This window comes from Pezoporus flaviventris, unplaced genomic scaffold, assembly GCF_033815535.1.
Source record: "Pezoporus flaviventris isolate CSIRO_AGI_PZ_B2104156 unplaced genomic scaffold, CSIRO_AGI_Pfla_v1 ptg000015l, whole genome shotgun sequence".
Classification (NCBI taxonomy): Eukaryota; Metazoa; Chordata; class Aves; order Psittaciformes; family Psittacidae; genus Pezoporus; species Pezoporus flaviventris.
Window position 1 is genome coordinate 11,566,074 of NW_026892563.1, and position 24,270 is coordinate 11,590,343.

At 41.2% G+C, this 24,270-nt stretch overlaps 1 protein-coding gene across 1 annotated transcript in view; it reads left to right on the forward strand.

The window, feature by feature from the left end:
- Positions 1 to 6,440: 6,440 nt before the first annotated feature.
- LOC133269307 (amine oxidase [flavin-containing] A-like) overlaps positions 6,441 to 24,270 on the forward strand; it is a 37,999-nt gene continuing 20,169 nt past the window's right edge. The window contains exons 1-3 of the mRNA XM_061453420.1: positions 6,441 to 6,587; positions 18,001 to 18,095; positions 20,281 to 20,418. Coding sequence (XP_061309404.1) covers positions 6,509 to 6,587; positions 18,001 to 18,095; positions 20,281 to 20,418 — 312 coding nt within the window. The 5' untranslated portion in view covers positions 6,441 to 6,508. The remainder of the gene's footprint in view (positions 6,588 to 18,000; positions 18,096 to 20,280; positions 20,419 to 24,270) is intronic.

Here is a 24,270-nt window from a genome sequence, read left to right on the forward strand (position 1 = left end):
ATTATCTGATCATGTGAGTGTGGCGAAGGGCGTATAGAATAATTGATAGCAGCAATGACACTGCACAGTGTAAATCTCTCTCACATGCTTTAAAGAACATGAGCAAGGTTCAGATCATTACATAAAGTCCTGTCCACGAGCTGGAGCATACATTGTGCAATACCAGCAGTCTCCCCTCCAAAGGTCAGAGGGAACTTGCATTCACATGGTATCTAAAGCCTGAAAAGTGAGGCTGGACAAATCACCAGGAGCTCCTAAGCTAAGAATGGAATAAAGTCAATTTAATACTCCCTCAGAAATACAGTAGTGTAAGTCTGGTACACAGTGACAGAATCAGAGACCTAAAATACAGAGGCTGAATGTTAAACCCATGCCTGCTGAGGGGCTGAGTCCAGGAGGAAATACTCAGAAATTTCTCCCTGTTTTCAGAGGTGAAGGCACCTCCACTAAGGGCTGCCCCTCACTGGCACCTACACATCTGCCTGGGGTCTTTGCATGTCTTTTGGCCAAGACTCCTGAACACAGCTCCCACTGGCAGCTATAAGGGCAGCTCAGGGGTTGGTATTGAGACTGGCGCTGTTCAACATGTTTGTTGGTGGTATGGACAGTGGGATTGAGTGCACTCTCAGCAGGTCTGCTGACAACACCAAGCTGTGTGGTGCAGTTAACGTGCTGGAGGGAAGGGATGCCATCCTTGACTGGCTTGAGAGGCGGGCCAGTGTTGTATGCTGGCCTGCATCAAAAGGAGCATGACCAGCAGGTCAAGGGAGGTGATTCTTCCTGTCTACTCTGCTGTCATGAGACCCCACCTGGAGTACTGGATTCATCTCTGGGGCACCCAGCACAAGAGGGATGTGGATCTGTTGGACTGAGACTAGAGATGACCAGAGGCCTGGAGAACCTATTATATGAAGACAGGCTGAGCAAGCTGGGGGTTTTCAGCCTAGAGAAGAGAATGCTCAGGGAAGACCTTATAACAGTCTCCCAGTACCTAAAAGAGGCCTACAAAAAGTCAGGAGAAAGAAATTTTACAAGGGCAAGTAGTGATAGAACAAGCGGGAATGGCTTTAAACTGAAAGAAGGTAGATTTAGATTAGACATTAGGAAGAAATTCTTTGATGAGACACTGGAACAGGCTACCCAGAGGAGCTGTGGCTGCCCCACCCCTGGAAGTGTTCAAGGCCAGGTTGAATGGTGTTTCATGCAACTTGGTCTAGCGGAAAGTGTCCCTGCCCATGGCAGGGGGATTGGAGCTGGGTGGTCTTTAAGATCTCTTCCAGCTCTAACTATTCTGTGATTCTAAGATTCCTTTTGAACCTGCCCCATGCTCTGAACAGTTTGCATGGCCACTTTGCCTCCAGCTTGCTCCTTCTGTTGTGCAATGAAAGCACCACACATGTGGCCTGGCAAGGTCTTCCCCCATGAAGATAGAAGGAAGGAGCTCCAGAAGACTGAGCAAAACTTTGAGCCCTCCTTCTGGACCTTCCTTGCAGTCTCTCCCACATACTGACTTCACATTGAAGCATATATTGGAGCTGAAACTATTAGTAGAAATAAGCATCCTGACGGATTTATTTAATTAAAGCTCCACCTACAGCTGAGGTTTGAATTTACTCCATATCATGCACACTGCTGGCCAACAAATGGACTTCCAACAGAGCTACTGAGTTTGATGTTTGGGAGGGTTTGGCTTGTTTTTCACAGTTTTTTTGTATTTCAACTTAATGTAACCCAGAGTACTAACCAATGTGTGTGTGAATGTAAATTTATGTGAATCAAACTTTGCAAAAGGCTTTGATATTCTCTTGAAAGCTCATCTTTGTGCCTGAACAGTGGAGTGCTAATCAACACAGATGATGAGTTAATGGCAGAGATTTCAGCTGATGGTAGCACTTAAGAATGCACATGTTCTAGGATATTTCAGATAAGCTCTGTTGATATCCTTAAAATACAAGAATTATGTGACTTTAGAGGTTGCTAGGTGATTATAATTATGGCCTTAATAATGAAAATCAGTCTGCTAGTGATAATGTATTCTTGCTTTACAACACTTAGGTTCTAGCTATTTGTCAAAATGCATTCATAAAAAAAAAAAACTAAACTAAAAGTTTATACTGTACACAAAAATATGCAAGAGGCATTTTTTTTTTTTTTATTTTAACAAAAATTTTTTATTTTAATGTCAGAGGTTTTCCATATGTTTGTATTCCAGTTTTTAGGTGCATTGGGAAAACAGTGAAATCAGGACAAGATGGAAAACATTTTTGCCTTCCACCATGATTATGACCAGTTTCACTCAGCATTTAGGGTACTGAGCAGACATACAATAACACATAACTGCGACTACTGGTGAGATGACCTGTGAAGTTTGACTTCTTCGCATCAGTAGTTGGCAAAAATGAAAGAAACCACTTGTAATACAATGAAGAACTCAGTGGTGACATCTTTGGATATTTTTCTTCACATTCTATGATCAAGAAATTGATGGTTTTTTGCCCATTCTTGGAAAAAAATCATTGCTGCTGACGTAGCTGTCATCTCAAGTGAAAGCTTTGTTTGGAGTGTTCCACCACATTTCTCAGCAATTTTCATTGTTTTTTTCCCTGATAAATGCAAAAGTCCATGTCAGTCTTGTGACTTTCTATACCTTCACATTAATAATCTTACACATTTTGCAAGCTCAGCAAATTATTACTACAATGCATTCACTGAATCAGACATAAATCAGCTAGACAGGATGCTGGGTAATGGTTTCAGCAACAGTAGCTTCTGATGTTCACCCTTCAGTGTTGCCCCTGGGTTTTTTATAGTGCATAAAGATAAGGACCCATTAGTGAGCATTTCTTATTCAACTCTCTGTTCTGAGCATCAATTAATTTCTTTCCAAATAAAAAGTATCTATTTGGAATAAAGTTTCCTTTGCTGTAAAGATTGACACCCGTTTATCTTCTGTTGATTTCTGAACACAATTCAAATTTCTCTTTTAAAATGCAGTCATAACATTTAGAAAAGGAGGATCACTGTCAATATGACACATCACTTTCTTCCTTCCCTTCTTCTTGCACTTTCAGCAAGTCCTTAGCAAAAACCCTGGTAGACCCAGCTGAGACGTTGACAAAATCTCCATGATCATCTCCCATTGGATTCTTCCCATTGGTCTTAAGCGAGGATTCAGCATCTGCTTGGTTGTGGTTTTTTGTTGTTTGTTTGTTTTTTTTCCCAAATCCTACGTGTCTGCAGATCCATATGAGCTAAGACAGAATTATTCTGAGGTCTCTTATTTGTACATACAGCTGCTAAAGGCTTAGCAATTGCGCAGTTCTGACAGGCATTGCTACCCTGAAGGATGCTAATGCCCAAGATAATCCTTGGTAACCCCTTAGGTATTTTTGTGGTCTTTACTCCAAGTTTTGAGGCAACCACAATGTGTACAATTCATCTTTTGATGTCATCTGTCATTGTTAAAGCTGCTTTAGGCAAAATTACTTCAATCTCCATTGCTTTTTAATGAGCCTGTGGCAGCTCCTTTTAGCACTAGAGATTTTTTTGCAAGTTTACCTATCAGCAAGTTATCTAGACACACACAAGTTTCCTGTTGCTATCACAGAGGATGTTTTTGTTATTTTCCTCTAAACTTGGCATCTGGATCATGAGGGAGCGTCGCCGTTTAAGTGCTGCTCTCAGACTAAAGGCAAAAAAACAGCACTGCACCAGCTGCTGAGAAAAATAACAGCTTTATTTTGTAACATTTATATTGTAGCATCTTTGTAACATTTGTAACATTTATTGTAACGTTTGTTGTAACATTATATTGTAACATATATTGTAACTTTATGTTGTAACATTTAAATGTTACAGCTGAACCCAGGACAGAGAGGTGCCTATTGGTGAAGCCTTTTATTCATCGGATTCCCTGTGGCCTGCTCACTGGCGCCAGCAGAGGTGTGGGAGCAGGTATCCTCACCAGCTTCAAGAAGCAAAGACTTTTTTTTATGCCAAATAAGCACAAATAGCAGTTGGTACATTACATTTTCTGTTTCAGAATATGTATCCCTCTCACAGTCTTGGAGTGGCCCCTTTTTGCTCACTTGTCGTGGTTTAAACCCAGCCAGACAGCTTGTTCACTCACTTCCCCCCTTCTTGCCCTCCCCCTACTCCCGGAGGGACAGAGAGGAGAATCAAAAAGAATGCAACTCCCACGGGTTGAGATAAGAACAGTTTAGTAACTAAGGTATAACACAAATCACTACTGCTACCACCAATAATAATAATGGTAAGGGAAATAACAAGGGAAGAGAATACAACACCTCACCACCAGCCAACCGATAACACCCCCCCCCCCCCCCCAGCCCGACCAAGCACCGATCGATACCTCCTCCAACCCTGCAGTCTCCCAGCCCTTCCGGGTAACTCCCAGTTACCTCCTGGGCATGACGTGTTGTGGTATGGAATACCTCTTTGGTCAGTTTGGGTTCCCCTCCTCCCTGGCAGAGCATGAGGCTCACAAAGTCCTTGGCCAAACCAAAACATCATTGTTATCAGCTCTGTTTCCGAGCTGAAAGTCAAAACACAGCACTGCACCAGCTACAAAGAAGGAGAAAAATGACTGCTACTGCTGAACCCAGGACATCACTTTAGCATGCACGTAGCAGCAATCTCAGTGATAATGAGCCTCTGTGTCAGCAGACAATCTCTCAGAGCAGTAAGGATCTTGTTCTTTTTATTTGCTATAGCACCTGGCACTTGTATGTTTGCAGCTAGCACAACACACTTAATTAGCACTGCACACATACCTTACTTTATAAAGTACCTGCTTGGTTTTGGAGGAAGATTGATTATTCTGGCTCTCATACTGTTGCTTAGTGATTCCATAGATGTTTCTATATTCAGTCACTGTTGTCCTAGAATCATAGAATGGGTTGGGTTGGAAGGGACCTTTAATGGTCATCTAGCTCAACTTCCCTGCAGTGAGCAGGGACACCTTCTACTAGATCAGGATGACCAAAGCCCCAAGGATGACCTTGGACACTTCCAAGGATGGGAAATATACCACCTGTCTGGTCAATCTGTCTCAGTATTTCACCACCCTCATTGTAAAAAAAAATATCTTCCTTATATTTAGTCTGAACATACCCTCTTTTAGTTTAAAAACATTAATCCTTGTCCTGTTGCTACAGACCCAATCAAAAAGTCTCTCCTCATCTTTTTTATAAGCCCCCTTTAAGTACTGAAACTCTGCAATAAGGTCTCCTTGGAGCATTCTATTGTCCAGGATGAACAACCCCAGCTCTCAGCCTGTCCTCATAGGAGAGGTGCTCCATCCTTCTGATAATATTTGCGTCCCTCCTCTGGACCCACTCCAATGAGCCTTGCTCATTTGTCACAATTAGCACACACCAGAAGCCCTAATTTTTCCCACTGTAAGAAAGCCAAGGCATTTCTGAAGCCCACAACAGGTATGGAATATGATTGCAGAATTGGGCAACTCTCAGAGTTTGTATCAATATTTAACATGAAGTGGCATTAGGATTTTCTGTAACTGTGTAAATTGTAAAGGTCTTCTGTGCTTACTTGGAAGGGAATGGACAGGCTCTCTATTTTTTCTGCTTCGCTTCACAGAGATGACATTTACACTTTGGCAATAAAAACTGCATGAGCTGTAAAATGCAGGAAAAGGAAGAAAAGTCAGAACCACCATGTATACCATGTATTGAACAGCCTGGTCTAGCGGAAGGTGTCCCTGTTCATGGCAGGACATTGGAACTAGGAGATCTTAAAGGTTCCTTTGAACCCAAAGCATTCTATGATTCTATCAAGGCCTTAGTTCTTCAAGAAGCGTATCTTAATATATTTCATGTATTTCAGAGCAGTAATAGTAGCTAAGTACAACCAAAATTGGTATTTGGCAACCAGTTATTATTTCAGGCATCATCTTTGGGAAGATACTTTCATGCAAAGGCTAGCCCTTCATTTCCCAGCTCATGGACAGAATGCAACTTGATTCTAGTGCAAGGTGGAGCTTCTGTATTGCTATAGCCATTGACACACTAGCTCCATGTGTCTGCTCCTCTTGCACACTCATTGCTAGCACGTTTTATAAATTTCAGTAAATAAACAAGGGTTGGCGAGTGCAGGCTGCTAGGTCTGCCGCACCCTGCAACAGGCATCTTTTGCCACCCCTCCGCATCCTGTCACTTTCCCGTGCACCCGTGACAGACCGGTACCCAGCCGGGCACAGACAAAACGTGCACTCGGAAGCAGCGTTCAGCCGCCCTCCGCCACCGCAGGGGTCTCTCACCGCCCCGTCGGGCTGGGCCGGGCTGGGCTGGGCGAGCGGGACAGCTCCGGAGAGGCGTGGCTAAGGGTTACCCCTCCTACCTTCCCCCCCAAACCAGAGACCATTGGTGGAGGTGCCTCGGGTTCCCGCCCAGGGGCGGGCGGGACGGCGGGGTGCTGTCCGCCCGCCACAGCCCAGCAGGAGCTTTTGCTGCCGCCGCGGAAGGGCGGGATGGAGACAGGGGAGAGGGCAGGGCGCAGCGACATGGCCGGGAGATACGACGTGGTCGTGGTCGGGGGCGGCATCTCAGGTGGGTTCGGGGGGGCGGCGCGGTCCCCGGGCATCCTCCGGCCTTCATAGGGGCACCACTCCAGTGCTCGGGGTCGGACCCATCTCGGCGGGACGGCGCGGGGCCGGAGAGCGGTGGGGCAGGGGTGGCTCACTCCCACGGCTAGCTGTAAGGTTTAGGCGATGACTATACAGGGTGTCAGGTCCCCAGGGGCGTCAGCTACATTTGGGGAAATAAAAACATGAAACAAAGGGGGGGAAAATATCCCGGTTGTTATTTTATCACGTGTTTGTTGCTGCCTGCGCTGGTTTGTACTTCGTGCTCATCAGAAGAGAGTCTGCAGGAAAACTGTCCACAGGTGCGGGAGAATGCAAGGATACAGGCTGGGATTTTTGCATCCCGAGGAAGATGGTGTTTTGAAATTGTGGGGTTTTAGGTTGCTCTTGCAGCACTGGCAACTGTATTCTTTTGATAAATGCTGCAGAAGGACATCTGGAATAGCTGTAAAAACACGTTAGGCTTTGTTACTGTGGCAAGAGCTGGGCTACAGCCAGCTAAATTCTCCCAGTGCGATGGACTCTTCACACTTTGCTAGGAAATACTTTTCCAAACGCTCTTCAGATCTACTTTTAACACTGGCAAGGTACATTGTGACCGCTGATTCTCATGCTTAACATGCCCTCACCCCCCACCCCAGAAATAATTATTCTTATGGCACTTAACTGTGCCTAGAATGAGAATGGCGCTATGATGGAGAAAATGTGTTTCGTTTGTCAGTTGCGTAAGTACTGTGTTAGCAGCTTTGGCCAAGATTCAGTTTTCAGAGAGTCTTTACTTCACTAATGATAACTGTGAGTTATGTCACTTCAGTGATACTACAACCATTATGGCTATAGGTAAAATGAGTTTTTATTAGAATTGAGGAGTTTTCCTTTCTTTAATCTACAGTGAATTAATGCATAAAACAGCAAACAGTTTACTTAATTACATTATATAATTTGGTAAAATGATATTAATTGTTTATTATTTGTGACAACGTAATTATTTAAAAAGCTGTAGAAAGAAAGAGTTTGGACATAGGTTTGCTTGCGTTTTTCTTTTATCAAATGCCTGGGTATTTTTCTGCTATCATGAGTCATTGGGTCTTCATGCTTAAGGTTCATGTAACAAACAGAGTGCCCTTAGGAAATTATCACCCTGTACTGTGTGCAGCTGATGGTGGTGTGAGCTTAATGTGGTTTTTAGGGCTCTGAGAAGCTCTTTTTCTCTTGCTTCTCCAGCTTTTCAAACTGTAGCAGTGATTTGGAAAACACATCGAGCATTTCTAAGTGGTATCTTGCTTCACTAGTACAAGAATTAGGAAGTTTCTTCAGAACACTTATGCCTTGGACTAAAGCCTGGTGTGGAGTCCGAAATGTAGCCAACCAGGAAATTCCAAGGCGTTGCAGTCTCTGAAAATTCGTCAGTGGCATTAGGAACACAAATAAACATGTCATAGCACTCTTGGGGTACAGGAACATTTTTCTTACCAGTGGAAACCCTTACGTCACTCCAGTAACATAAAAATTGGTGTTTGACCGTTATGAATTACAACTGGCATCATTTGAAGAAAACAGCCTTAGAAAAATGGACTATAAATGCCTTATTTCATAATTAATCTATCTTCAATATATAATACCATTCATAGCTGGGCACTATAATTGCTACCAGCTCCTGGTTTGTTTTGCTTTTTACACAGCTTCTCTGTCTCCACTGTTCCTGTACCAATGTACCTACACCTCAGTTCTGTAAGAGGTTATACAGCACTGCTTTCTGGTCTTAAAAAATGTAATCTGTATCCAGAACTTTGTGACTGGTGAGATAAAAACCATGCTCCAGTATGGACAGGGTTTCCCCTTAACATGTCTCTGACTCCAGTCTTGACTTGCTACTGCTTATTTCCTTGAAGATCTACTTGAAGTTGTCTTATATCTGCTAAGATTACTACCTTCTCTCCTTCTGCTGTATTTTAAATACTCCTCACCTGATGTTTGCAAGAAAGAATGGAAAACTTTGGGATAATCTAGTTATTTACTAGAAATACATGAAATCTGCATCAGGTATAAACAAGGTGCTTGTTAATATATTAAGTGTGAACTTCCTAGCAGTGAGATTGTGGCTTTAAAAAATAGTTGTACATTATTTGCAAAATAAAGCTCAAATCATGACTGGCATCTCTGGAAATATCTATTCCTCAACACGAAGCGTGTCCTTGAGAACAAATTTCTGTACAACCTAACACACTCATCTGTGCTCCTCTCCTCTGTATGCACACATCTGTCACTCACAGCGACACAGAATCAAGTCTGCCTGTAGGAAGCTGCACTCTAGGGGTGGAGGAAGCTTCTGCAAAGTGTGCTTCAGAGTGGGGAAGCCCTTGGAAGAAGAACTCATTTCTAGTAGACTCTACTGCTGATATTTTCCTGTTGTACTCCATGGAATCATGTTCAAACAGCCCACACTTCATTAGCAACTACATTTGGACCCCTTCAGAGAGGGAGCTGCAGAATTTGGGCTAGATTCCTCTTCTCACATGGGCGCACATGTTGAAAATGTGGATCATGGCCAGGAAAGGCCCCAGGCACATTTGTATTGTTTGTAATGGATAATGTCCCCTGTAATACAGTTAATATTAGTTATAATGTTTTATACAGTAGCATATGAAAGAAACTGAAGCTTGAAGTTTAAGACTTTCCCAATACCCACAGGGAATTATTACCTGTATGCCTTGAATATTTCTCCCATTTTCTACCTATAGGGTTTTCTACTGAGCTGAAGAGGGTATTCTGGTTTGGATTGATTTTGACCTTTTGCTTGTATAGTTTGGTTTAGGCTATTAAATTCCCTCATTTGTTAAACACAGCAAGCTGACAGTGCATGGTGTGCCATGCGTGTGTGTCTGCTTAATCAGCAGGATCATAACCCTGACATCCCATCAGAGAATCCTCTGCTGCTTGGGTTAAGGGGCTACACTAATTGAGGACTAGGACATTGTCATCCTCTATGTTGACTAACTACTGTATGGATGGCTTTCAGAAGTTGTCCCTTTTATGCAGCAGATCACTGCTATAATTCTTCTGACACATTGTCTGCATCTCAGCTGTCACCTGCACCTGAATCTAAGGCCATGGTTACAGGGAGATTTATATTTTGGCTCCATAGCCCTACGATGCAGTGTGCACAAAAGCTCTGAGATCTGAAATCAGTTACAAGGTCCAGGATGCTCAGTCACTCCTCGGGGATTGATTGTTAATGACTCGTCAGCATTAAGTGCTCAGAGAGTTTGACAGAAACCTTAGATATTTCAGCTTTTCAGATCTAGGAAGTGGCTGCTGCCTGTATGTGATCTGCAATTCCTCACAACTTTGTAACTGACCCTATTGCAGCATATTTTCACATGGATAACAAAATGCGCTATGATGACTCAAAGGCTATCTCCTTGCCAAATTTTAAGTTGCTGCTAGAACTTCCAAAATAGGAATAAAATAAAGACATGAGTTTAGAAAATCAAAAAAATGTTTGTTTCTTGAAGGTTTAGAAATAGCCAATTTTGACTAAGATTTTCCAGCAAAAAAAAAAGAATCAGCCTGAAAAACACACCCTGAAAAGTCTGTCTTAAATAATTCAAAACCTTGCAAAAATAGAGTGGAAGCAAAATACCCTAATTTGTTTCAGTGGAAAGTTTGGGCTATATTTGTGCACCAGCCTCACCTTACACATGAATTTGGGATACTGGGAGCCAAGTTTATCAAAAGAAGGCAAGAGACGTTAAGAATGTTTGTCTACATAATGCAAAACAGAGACATATTACAAATGGAGAACAATGTCCAGAAGCAGACAAGCCCAAGAAAACTTGTATACAAATATCTCTTGGAAGACATTTCAGCACATCATGAAACAAGCACAAAGCACTAGGGAAACACATTCATCACTGAAACTTATGCTGAAGATTATAATTCTTTGATATGGACAGATTTCATTTCCACATAAAACCACATTTGCTCTTAGTTAGAAGCAAGGAGATCTCATGGCTCAACAAAACAATGCTTAAATTTGCCAGCCACATGCAGGAAACAGCACTGTTTTCTGTTGCACTTAAGGAGTCCAAATGCCACAAATTGTAGGAGAAGCTGGGATGTAAAAATAGTAACAATTAGTCTTATGCTGAAATAAACCGTATAACACCCTATTACAGTTGTGTTTTTGGGTTGTTTTTTTTTTTTGGTTTTTTTTTTTTTTTCTCTCCAAGGAAGGTCACTATGTGTTGCATCTCCTGCTCCATGATGTGAGATTGATGGGATGTGAGATGATTGAGAACCTTACCACTTGAGCTACTCACACATTGGCTGAGGTCTCTGAGTGAAAGAGTGAAAAACAAGGAAATGCAGATTTTCCTTGCTTGCTATAATGGCTGCTCTAATGGCAGCACAACTTATGTTGTATACCACTTTGTTTGTTTTGACAGCATGCTGTGCTGCTAGGGGGTGGTGGTGTCAGATAAACTGTCAAATACACAGTTATTGGTAGAAGATACAATCAGTCCCACCTGTGCAAATCTGGATCAGATTTCAGTAGATTTTTCTTTTGGTTTGTTTTGTTTTTTGGTTTTTTTTTTGTTTGTTTGGTTTGTTGTTTTTTTTTTGCATTGTTACTTCTAAATTTACCCAGAATTTGACCTGTAGAAATGCAACAGCTGGTTCCTAAAATCAATCCTGTGTTTGTCTCTTTACATCTGCCCTGTCCTGGACTCTGGCTGCCTGATTCCTTACTGCTTTCTTACTGGATCCAACAGGAAAGCTGGTAATCAGTGATATTGTTGTCACTGAGAACCAGAAATTCCTACATTTAGGGGGATGAAGAAATAAATAGTAATGTTTCACAGAGCTCTTGGTTCCCCATGAACTGCTAGGAAGCTGACTGGCTGACTGTCATTATGAGAAAAGTCTACAGCAGGGACAAAACTAACAGGGCCCTGTATAAAGTGTCATAGATATTCTATACAATAGTTGCAAATAAGTAGAAATATGTTTCCATTTGCCTCCTTCATAATGTGTTCTAAAGTTTTACTGCTAAAGACACAAAGTCCTATGATGTAGAGCATGGGTTTTGTTTAAGACACTCCTTCCTTTGTGTTATGCTTAGTACCAGATATTTAGTTTCAGTCAAAATATGGTTGTGATGTGTTCATTATATAATCAGATGTAAAAATATTATTATTTTCTTTATCTTTCATAATATTTGTTATCTTTTCTATGGTAAATGCATCATTTCTAAACATTGTCTAACCCAGGATGTAACTTGAGTAGTCACAGCAGGTTCTGCCCCTGGATGAAGAATGTATTAGGTTTCTTTCTGGCAAAACCAGCATGATTCATAGGTTAGCAAATTCAGAGCTCTTGAGAGAGCATTGGAAACATATGGCTTGTCCTTGAGGAACAGATTTTGCATTATTTGCTTAGGTGAAAGGTATTGAAAGGTCAGAAAGAGTGTTTGTGTTAGCTAGGTAGGTCTGAAGTCTTAAGAGTGTTATTTACTCCAATAAGCAAAATATATATCCAATTAGTTAGAACAGGTCTCTCAATATCCTAGCATAATAAGAACAGCATGGGACAGGCATTATGTCTTTTCTGGGAATACCTATGTTCTTGATATTTGTGTCAATGACACTGATCACAGTTTAGAAACAACATTTTTTCACATACCTATTTAGCTGAAGGTCACCATTTAGCCATCAGGAATTTATTCTGCCTACTGAGCAAAACGATTAGCAGTAGTTAGAAAATATGTGTAATTACATTAGATGTTTCCATTAACTGGATAGTATCAAACCATCATCATCATCTTACCTGGTGGTGTTAATTTCTAACTGCACGCTTATATTAGTTAACTTTTTTCTGTCTTTAGGGGGAATGCATTTTTCTGGGGAAGAGACGTTTACTGCAATGGGCTTTGGACTTGAAAATACCAGTGGGTGTGTATGGAGGAGTGGATTCATCCTCAGGACATAATTCCCTGTCCCTGCTTACTGTGTTTCTATTAACACTTGCCATGAGAAACTGCCTTTGTACCATTCAGAATATGGCTTGCATCCGATGAAAGCATTTACACAGTAGTGCCACTGAAACCAGTCAGAGTGGCTGGTCTCAGCTGAACAATGCACTCTGTAACAGAAAGTATTTGTTCTCTTCTAGTTGAAACCTTCGCTGAATCAACTGGATTATTTTTGCTTGAGGGGAAGAAAAGAATTGATGAAAAAGAAGTGAAAAACATTTACCTGAAAATGACAAAATAAATAAACACAGCCTTAGCCCCAGAATCAAGTATTCTACATCAAGGATTGTGAAATAACATGTGGAAAGATAAAATACAACTTGTGACAAACAGAGAGTTAGTAATGTTATGGATTTAGGCAACATGGAAGAAGAAATTAATGTAGACTTATGATTCACAATGTGTATTCCTACTGTTTTGTGCAAATTTAAGGGGCTGTAATTTAATATTTTTGGTTGGGTTGGCAGTTTTAAATCTTCAGATCCTTAGTATGTGAAAGAAAACAGTTCTTTCTTCTCAGCCTTCTATATGTTGCTGCCCATGTGTGATTTCTCTGCTCAGCCTGATATAAATGAGTACATTTTAACTATATCGTAAAACTTATTTGCATAAAATGGTGCGCACAACAAAACAAACAAACAAAACCCGAACAAAACAAAAGAAAAACAACAAACCAAAGCAAGGTAAAGAAAGAGGTAAGGAAGCGAGATATTACCCTGGGTCATGGCAGAAAGGTTTTCATCTCTTATTGACAGGTTTATGTACTTGCCAAAGAAACTTCTAGCTGAATAGTGAGAGCTTATTCTAAGGTGGGCACTGGCAGATATAATTACCCAGTTGCATCTGGAAAAAGTTAAGTTTTTCTCCAGTGAAATGGTAAAAATAATCCCAGCATTAGCATGCTGTTACAGTGGAACTTTCACAAGGATATAGTGTCAATTGTCTTACTTTAATGGTGTATATTAGCATAATGTGGGAAAAAAAGTTTAAAATTATTCCCCTGCTTAAGATCAGAAAAATGTAGAGATTTTCCAGAAAGCTTTTTTCTGTGCAGTACTCAGTTAAAGCCTGCTCGGTTAGAACACTACAGTAATGGCTTATTAGTCTTTCACACAGTGTAATTATCCCACTCCTCTAAAGCAGGGTGGATTAACAAGGATTTTATGAAGGAATACTGTATTAGGTTGGGTTTTTTAAACTTTTAACCCAGTGGAGGATCCATAAAAGCAAACACACTTTTTCAAAGCAGCTAGCAAGTAGGCAAACAATGTGTCCAGAAAACCAGCAGAAATTTACCTTTTCAGTATTAATAGCTAACTTCTGCCTTTGTTTTGGTGTGCTCAATACAGCACATATGTAGTGGCCTCAGTTTGAAAGGTTAAAAGGTTGGTGTCCCTTCACTGCCCTTCTGTGGATTGGAGATGTTCAGCATGCATTGCGTAGGAAGTATGCTGTCTCTGGAAAAGATGCTGGTGGTTTTTGCTTCTCATCATGGTGTATCAGTGAATCTGTTTGATGCTGTGGGTTACAGAGCCTAGATTTTGAAAAGTAGAATTACTTTACTATTACTGTAGAATTACTATCACATTTCAATAAAGTAACTTTTTAAAAACACCCACTATTTGTGCTACAGAACCTCTATCTGTTCATATGCTCTGTATCAACTCCAGTGTTGAGGCAACTTGGAACTATTCTCAGAAATGCTACCCTTATAACCGCTTCCATACAAAAAAAGGCAAATATTTCCTACATTGTGGGGCTCACTTGGGAATCAAACTCAGGTCTCTTAAGCCCCAGTCTTGTGCGCTACATGTAGAGTTGAACCTCTCTTTCCTATGAGGTAGAGGCATGCTTTGTTGTATTTTCCATGAGCCTACATGCAAAATCCAGTTTTGTTCAGCATCTCTGTGTTTCAGACATGGTGTATGTCTTGTCTGCAGATTGGCTTGAATTCATCTTGCTTGCTTTTACTTATTTATTTTTTAACTGTATATCTGGTGTTTTGATGCACTTGAAACTGCTTTGCTTGATAGAATTATGACAGTTTTCTGAAAGGAAAATAGCAGCAGTATGATCTCTGGTGGCAGCAGCAATTCTGAGTTCTTAATAGTGCTGCAGAATCAATAGAAACGGGGCTTTACCACATGGCTTCTTTAGATGGGGGGGAAGGGGGGAATATCTTCTTGTGAGATTGCCATAGAAACCCTTGTGGAGGATGTATAAGCCGTCTCTCCTTATTTATTCTCATATAATAACAAGTCACTTTCTACAGCCAGATACTTCAAATGAGGCATGGTTTTGGCAGGTCTTTTTCATCTTTCTGGGGCAAGTACTTTCTTTCTAATTCATAGAGTGATATCTGGAAGGAGTGCAGCCAGTGATTTGGTGTGGTTTACTTGGAGAAGGTGGAGGTGGCAATGGGGCACAGCAGTGGCCTTGGTTATGACGGGCATGTCCCTACTGCAGTCATACAGGCATACTCCGGTGATTTTTAAAATACCTCACCTGAGCCCTGGCTGCAGCCTGAGAGGTCACAGCCCAGTGCCTGGCTTTGCCCAGGGCACTGTGGACATCCACAATATCCCAGGACATTGTGGTGTCAGAGCCCATGTGTGCTGGAGGGCCACGGCTCTAGGGGAATACTCATGTTGTGGGAGGCTCTTGTGGTGTGAAGGTCCTGCTCTCCCCCTTGCCAGCTCCTGGAAGGCATGCAGTGTCCTCTGGGGAAGTAATGGGGATGTTGGAGAGGAGGTGAAGACTACATCTGTGTGGCCCAAGGGGAGCTGAGCAGGCAGAGGTGGGGCAAGCAGCTGGAAAAGGTCTCATTTCTTCCTCTCTCTTATTCTCTCCTCATCAAACAAACAGAAACAGATGGTCACTCTCTGGCATCCAGTCCTGTAGAGGGTACTGGAACAGCAACAAAAGCCTTGAAAATTCAAGTTATGGAGAAGATAAAGGGAAAATACGCAATCTATTCAGAGGCTAATTGTGTATCAAAAACAGGTAGGCTTCATGATTGTGATGCTGTATCTGGTGCACTTTGGTTACACCAGAATGAAGCTGAAGAGTTGGGCTCCATAGGCAGCTACATAGTAATACCCCATGTGTGGGTGTTGATTGTAGTCTTCCATTTTCAAAGAAAATTGTTTCCATGGTTTAAACAAATAAATACGTAGTAACACTCTTTAATTAACATACTTTGCACTGTTTTGATTTCTGAGTTGAGCCCTCTGGCAGTTGCCAGTAAGCCATTGCTGTCCCAATGTATCTCTTGCCCATTCCCACTCTGTGTATCTATGAAGACTTTTTTTTTCTTCTGATCAGTGTCTAAGGTGACACTTGATAAACAATAATGACACTAAAAACCTGTAAGGCCAGAATGCAGGAATTACAGTTTAACAAGCAAACAAGTTAGAGAACCTCAGTCTTACTGCCGCATATTCTTCATCCTTCAACAGTCCTTCTTTATTTGGACATATCATCTAATTAAGCTATAAACCAGTAGCAAGCTTAACTTCCAACCCAGTCCAGTGCAACCATTATTCTTCCTACACATCTATGGCATGAATATAGCTGTCATAATACAGCATGGAGTGATGGTGTTAGGCACTAAGTATTCACATACAATGGTTGTGGGTTTGTTTTTTTCATACCTAGGCCAGATTTTTGTCTGCTTCATGTAGGATAGGATAACACATGAATACACTGTCCATTTTTTCAAGACTTGTATATCTGTGGCAGACTTTCTTACAAGAGAAATTCATAATTTTGTAATGCTTAAATAAGAATTATGCACTCATGCCTGAATGTCCAAGTAATATTTATGCAGAATAGAGAAATTCAACTTATTTTACTTTATATATGTAAGAAATCTTTTTTTTTTAATATGTTTTCCTCATTTAAAAAAATATTTGTAAGAAAATACTTCAGTTTGTATTCCCAGCATTATAGACTTGTGTCTTCTACGCTTATGTTGGGGAAGAAGAGAATGCCATCACAAAAGTATTGCAGAATTCAATATTAAAAATAAAAAAACAAAAAAATTAAATGCTCTCTATAGACTTTCATGCAGGAAAAAAATGATCAAATACTGCTGAAATAAATGAGATCAATTTAGAAGATGTTCACTCTACTGAAAAATTGCTTCCATTTTTGAAAATTAGAAAACTAAAAAAATAGAAGAATCAAGTATACTTCTTCTGCTGCAGTAATCAAAAGAATGTAGTGCAAGGATGTAAATTTATTTTTAGATGAGAATGGAAATTGTATGTATAATTTTTGTCAATGTAAGCCATTTGAACTTCCTCAGTTCTGATTTCCAGTGTGTGGTATTCCACTTCCCCATTAAAAGATTACGTGCACAGAAGTTTATGGGTTTCCTGTATTGTCCTCAGAATAAGAAAGTACACTTAATGCTACCCAGAACAATTCCTCTCCTCTGGTCTTTTCAGACATGCATTCTTTGTTGGCTCATGAACGGTTGCTTTTAATCACATTTTGAGGTAGTGTAATAAACATGAATATAATATTATTATTCTTTACTTTGGGCTATCTTGGAAGTTCCGATCAATACGGCTGGCTTTCTATACTTAAGGAGGGGAAACGACTCCAAAGAACCAATGCCTTAGTGCTAAATTGGCCTGCAGGGCAGTGGGATAATCTGATTTCACAAACTCATAATTGCTTTTTACAATTTCAGCTCACATTTGTCAAAAGCAAAGAGGACTCCTGTCCTGTCCAATTTTCAGTTGTCTGTACTGCCTCCATCACAAAGTCCCATAATTAGATAATTTTTGCTGTGACCATAATTCCTTTTATAAAGTATCTGTGTTTGATTGCCATGGTCAAACTTCATTGCTTAAAATTAAACTTGACAGTGAAGCAGTCTTTCTTCCTGCATGTAAATGAGGACAGTGGATAGCAGTAGAATGAAGAGTTGATGAGCGAGAGAAGAAGTTGGAAGCCTACCTTGCTGTAACATGCCTACTTAGTATATTATTATTTCTATCTCTATGGCAGTCCAAGCCCCTCAAGCTGGTTCTGCCTTTCTAGGTACTGTGCAAATGAAGAGTAGCATTTTTGTCCCTTAATAATTGAGATTTTACTGGTTTTAAAATGCAAAAATACTAACTGGAAGGAGGAAAACTTCAGTCTGTGAATGCTGCTTACAGATATGGTTATAACATGCAACTAAGCAGCAGCAGCCACATGATTTCTGTGGTAAGACATGAAAAGTTTCTGACTTCTCTCAGGAATTTTTGAAAACAGTATGGAAATCTCTGACCTTGAAGCTTTGGTTCAGTTTTTGACCATTGCTTTAAAGCACTTTGTCTTTTTCTGGTAGGTTTGTCAGCTGCCAAATTGCTGTCTGAGTCTGGGGTCAACGTGGTGGTTCTTGAGGCCCGGGATAGAGTTGGAGGAAGGACATTCACTGTTAGGGTAAGTACTTCATGAGATGCTGGACTCCCACTTGTGCTGATCTACAGTGTGGCAAATGTCACTCCTGTCTTCCAGAAGAGCAAGAAGGAGGAATCAGGGAATTACAGGCCAGTCAGCCTGAACTCAGTCCCTGCGAAAGGGATAGAGCAACTAATCCTGGACACCATTTCCAGGCACATATAGGACTAGAAAGTCATCGGTCAGCATGAATTCACCAAGAGGAAGTTATGCTTGACCAGCCCAATAGCCTTCTATCATAAAACAACTGGCTTAGTAGATGAGGAGAAAACTGGGTATTATCTACTAGGACTTCAGTAATTCAACACTGTCTCCCGTAAGATCCTCATAGACAAGCTGATGAAGTATGTACTGTTTGAGCAGCCAGTGAGATGACTGACAACTGGCTGAACAGCCTGTTCCACAGGATGGTGATCTGTGACACTAAGTCTAGTTGGAGGCCGGTAACTTGAGGTGTGCCCCAAGGGTCAATACTGGGTCCAGTCCTGTTCAGCATTTTCATTAATGATCTGGATGATGAGGGAACTGTAGCTTCTTTCTGATGAGGAAAGTCTGAGAGAGCAGGGAGATGATACTCAAAAGCTGTCTGCATGCAGTCCTGGCCAACCTGCACTAGGAGACCTTACCAGACAGGGAGCGTTGGACCAGATGGCCTCCTGAGGTCCCTTCTGACCTCAACCATTCTGTGATACTGTTGGGTTTGACTTTTGCCAGGGAGAAAAAGGGGAGTACGAGTTCCCAAAGCAGACAGCTGTCCCAATTTGCCATCACTTCTGTCAAGTAATAGAGCTGTGTTTGAAGAGGTTGCACTGCAATACGTGCCAGTGGGCTTCTCTTGACAGGAGGTGCTTTAAGATTGGACTGGAAGCAATTCTGAGAGCCGTTGAATGGGACTTGGATACCTAACCAGAAGCATGTAGTACCATTTCAGCTGCCCTAGGATACCTTGCCTGGTATCCAGCTGCAGGTCTTCCATGGGTCATGAGACAAATTTGTCAGCCTTGCTCAGCTTGGGTACCTTGGGCTGCCTAAAATTGTGTTAAACATCCATATTAAGGTAATTGAGTTGCACCCATGTAGTCCATACCCTTTGTCCATGGCAGTATCTGCTCTGTCTTTAACATTACAGAGGAAAACTATCATCTTGAGACCAAGAGTATGAAAGCATTTCTCCTGTCATTCCCATCTCCCTTTGCATACTATAACAGACATGGTAACTAAGAGCCCTATAAGAAGTAGCCTGAGCAGAGCCAAACATCATTACAGCTCAGACATACATTTTAACACAGCTAAATTATCTGAAATAATACTCATGCTTCTAAAAATGGACCATGCCTTGGCTGCCATTAAAAAGAAAATGAGAGAAATAAGGAGTCACCTATGACACAGGACAATGTAATACAGACATTACTTCTGCTCCCCACCCTGAAAATAAGGGAAGTTTAAAATATGTCAGATGCCATTCCTGGGGAACCAGAGATAAACAGTGGTGTTTCAGCAGAAATCATTGTGTATGAAACATGAAGCATAAACACCATTCTTCTGTGACACTGAGAATGCCTAGCTTAAAATGCTCCCTATAAACAGTGTTAAAAAGAGTTACCATCTTGGAAAATCAGCCTGCTTGTAATAGTATTCATTCCTGAAACCTTTGGCTTTCTTTCTGCTTCCCAAGTGAGCATAATGCTGATCTGAGGGATGCATGGAGCACCTTTGGTGGCAAGCATTGCTGGGAGCTGCTAGCCAGGGCACATCAGGCTGGAGCCAAGTTGTGCAGTGTTGGAAAGGAGATTACTCTCCATGAATACTGCAGTGCAGTGCTCAGCATCCACTGCTAAGCAGTTATCTACAGAGAAAACAAGCGTTGGTGCTGGAGGTGGTTTCAACAAATGGTTTGCAATGTTTTGGTTGGATATTTCTTCAGGTTCTCATATCTTTTGTGAGACCTAAAAGCCAATGCTAAAAACTACAGGGGAATTTAAACAAGAGTTAAACCAAATTGCACATGTGTGTGATAGAGTGAAGACACTGTGATTTCTGCGTGTCTGTGATTACATGTGCATGTAGTTGCAGTGTTAATCAGTATGGAATTATTCTTTCTACTTCTACATTTGTATTGAAGAGCATCCTGTGCAGCTTTTGATTCCTGTATTCTTTCTTTTAACAGAACAATCAGGTTAATTACGTAGATGTTGGTGGAGCATATGTGGGACCTACCCAAAACCGGATTCTCAGACTGGCAAAAGAGCTGGGTATTGAGACCTACAAAGTGAAATTCGATGGCAATATGATCCATTATAAGGGGGCAAGTATTGCATTTTTCATGTTGAGGTACCTCAAATTTAGTCATCCAATAAGCAGCTGTTTGAACTGTTGTTATTCTATTTTAACTTACTGAGAGTGTGACCAGTGGTTCTTGTTTTCTTTTGTAAAGTGTTTAAAAAAATGGGACTGACAGCAGTTAAAAAATTTGGGATACATTTGGCGCCTGATTGTCTTTGAATCATATCCTCTGATGAATTTTCTTGTGGATAAAGGCCAAAATAAAGGCCAAATAAAGGCCAAATATAAATAAGAAAAAAATTTAAAACTGTTGGATGCTATTGAATGATAATACTGGGCAACATTATATGAGACTAGTATGGGAGTAAGTATAACATTTTTGCCCCACTTACGTAACTAGATTCATGTAAGATCCCTCCCAGTCCTGTAGCATGGGATTTGTCTTACTTACAAATGGATGTTTAGAAGCTGGACATCTATTATGAGACTCATTGAGATTCCCTCTGTAGCTAATGGTGAGAAACAAGCCCCTTCCAAGTCTTGCTGTAAGCTTCATGTTTGAGATGTAGGGCAGTGGGAGTACAGATGGCCACTCTTGAGTAGGTAGCGTGGTTGAAGTGAATTAGAACGAAGCCTGTCTTCAGAGCAGGTTTCCAGCCCTTGTCTTAGATCTTTAGCCCACCAGATTTTTGCTCAGGTCTCAGACAGGTCCTATTGCCAAAACAAATACAAAGGGAGAGCAGTAGGGAGAGCAACAGAGGTCTAAGATTCATAGGTATGAGGTACAACTGTCTATCTCCATAACTCACAAACTACACTTCCCAAAGACCATAACTTCTTATATTTTTTAATATCCTTTAGTTTTGGTACTTCCCAGACTCTGGTAAAAGGCTTGAAGCCTGTATGACTCAGAGTTGACATACTTGATAGAAACAGGCCTAAGTGATGGAATTTTAAGTGGCTTCATTTCTATTATCTTTCCACTTTTTCATCCAAGAATTAGACCAATGTGCTCATGCTGCAAAGTGTCATCATCTGGTTCTGTAACCTCTCCTTATTGGGCAGATTCATGTCATGCTCATAAAATAGTCACATCTTAAATAAGTGCATAGCTAGTCTATAATTCTAAAATAATTCAACAGCAAAAGGGCTGGGCTGATTTGTACCAGCTGAATGTTTGGCCCCCTCTATTTTATTTAAGCTCAGACATGGATCTCTTAGCATCCTAATGGCACTTATGTGTGTAAAATAAAAGGCTCTAATGGGTTACATGATTTCAGCCCTTAATCCATTTTAGCAATGAAGCTGCAGCTTTTTTTTTTTTTTTGTTCCATGTTACATTATGCATGTCCTTGCTAATGATCTTGTAATTTTGTAAATTTTCTTTGAAGTAAAAGCATGTTTCTAAGCAAGAGGCAGCATTATGAGCTATTCAGCTGGATCACAGGCTGTGGATCAGTTGTATTGTGGTCCTACCAAGCTAACTGAGGTCCCCAAAGGAGACATAGTTGTTGGACCAGGGTGACTGCAAAGGGGGTTTAAGGTCTCCCAGTGCAGACAGACTTGAGCACTGAAGAAATAATGATGCTTTTTCTCCAGTAGGTCTCATTTCTCCCACATCATCTTCCCATGAATTGCAGGTTTTTTGTTTTCTTTTACCTAAGGTTTTCCACAGCTTCTTCTCCATACCCTTTCCTTGAGACACCATGTAGTCACCATGCCCTTTGTTTCAGGTATCTGCTGTTGAATCCTTTCTTACATCCCACTTCTACAAGAAGCCTATTGAAAACCATCTGTGTGGTCCTGGCTATTGGCTGGGTTGGTGAATGCTCAGGGCCGTAAGGGCTTGTACATTTTACCTACCCTGTTACCGCGCTGTGATGATGGTGAGTTGGCCAGGCAGGGATTTGTGCTCTCCTGGCTACAGTTACACCCCCTCATATTCATTAAAGATGCTCCAGGAACCCGAGCACCCATGGTATCTCCTAGATAGAAAATGTTAGCAAAGAGATATTAAAGGATCGTTGCCCCAGAAATTAGATATTAAACAGAAATATGGATATGTTCAGTTTCTTGGGCTAATATGTTGTCAGCCTTGGGCCATCTGCTGCCTTTCAGGTTTGAAAAGTTTGACTGAAACTTTTCTCCTTGCATCTCATCTGCTATTTCTGTCATCTGATGGCTGCCAGGGAGCATGTAGCTGGGGACGGACAGGAAGTTCTCTTCCCAAGGGCATTTCTCCAAAGTCTACAATGCTGTGCAGTTTTGTCTGAGGCAAGAGGGACAGTGCTTTGAGGAATGACTAAACATGTATATATAAGGAGGAAATTCTTTCCTGTTAGGGTGATGAGGCACTGGAATAGGTTGCCCAGGGAGGTTGTGAATGCTCCATCCCTGGCAGTGTTCAAGCCCAGGTTGGACGAAGCCTTGGGTGAGATGATTTAGTGTGAGGTGTCCCTGCCCATGGCAGGAGGGTTGGAACTAGATGATCTTAAGGTCCTTTCCAATCCTATGATTCTATGATTCTATGTCTTTAGATTTTGTTGCAAGTCAGACAATTGCATATAATCTGCAGCACCCCCAGATTAGAAGATTTTTGTTCTTTTGTGTACCATACTAATTGTTTCAGCCTGGCTTTTCCTGAAGATTTCCAGGATACTGCTTGGACTGAGTTAGGAGAAAGTGGGGAAATGTTTAACCCTAGCAGCGGAAGCAGCCAAGGGAAAGTGAAGATCCCCAGAGGGATTTCATGAGCTTCTTTGCTCTGTAAGGAATTTTTCCCATATGAGTGTGGAAAAATTCCACATATTGCAAGCTTTAAAAATATGTTGTTCCATGTGGACAGGTTCCCTTTGTAGTTAAAGTTTATTGAAGAAATCCAAATATATAACTATTGTTTATCTTTTTAATTTTCTTTGTTAATTCTTTTACCTCAGCACGGTAACATGGACTGCTTTGATGTCAATTGGGAATTTGCTTGTAACCTGTCATTGTAAATCTGTAACTTCAAACTGTAGATTTTGATATGAGCCCTAGATTTTCCTTCCAGCCAAATGGCTCTGTGACTACTGTCCTTTAATTCATCAAGAATGCTTTAGGACTGAGAAAAGGCAGATGTGGTGGAGTTCTTCTTTCTCAGATGATACAGACAGCTTTTTATTTTTACAGAGGTCCTTGAAGACCAGGCTATGTTCTGTTTTCACTTTCTCTTTAGTATAAGACCCTAGAAAGTAAAGGCATTAGGGTCTTGGTGCAATATTAAACTTTTCATATAACTGCAGTCCTCTAATATCTTGCAGCAACACCAAGCTCCAGTATACACAACATTAGTAAATAAGGACAGATCTTGCTTATTTGTTTGCTTATGATTTTGAGAGCAAGGTAATACTTGACAAAAGATGAGCATTACTGTGCAGTAAAGGATGTCTACCTCAGGGCTCACACCATAGTAAGCTGCTGCTGTAGGTGTATGCACTATGGGTGGCCCAAGGGCAATAGCAAACCCTGCTCTGGTGCACAAGGGATGTTCCTCCTGTACTTCCTCCTATGCAGCATTTCCTCAGCACAGCAGGCAGGAGACAGATTATCAGACTGCCAAAATTGTCTTCTCCTCTTGCACAACTTTAAACTTGGAGCGGTGCCACAGCTGGGGCAGTTTGGGCTTAATTCCTGTAGTTATGGCTACAAGCCACAATGTGGCCCTGGGCAGGGAAGAGACACCTTGCAGAGCACAGCTCTGCTGCCTTTCCAACCACTGAAGTATGGTTCTTAGGTATATTATTTCCTTTGGATTGGTGTGGGGTAACTAATCCAGGCAGGCAGTAGGACCCAAATCTGAGGTCTGCAGGAAAGCATTCAACAGGCCAGGAAATGA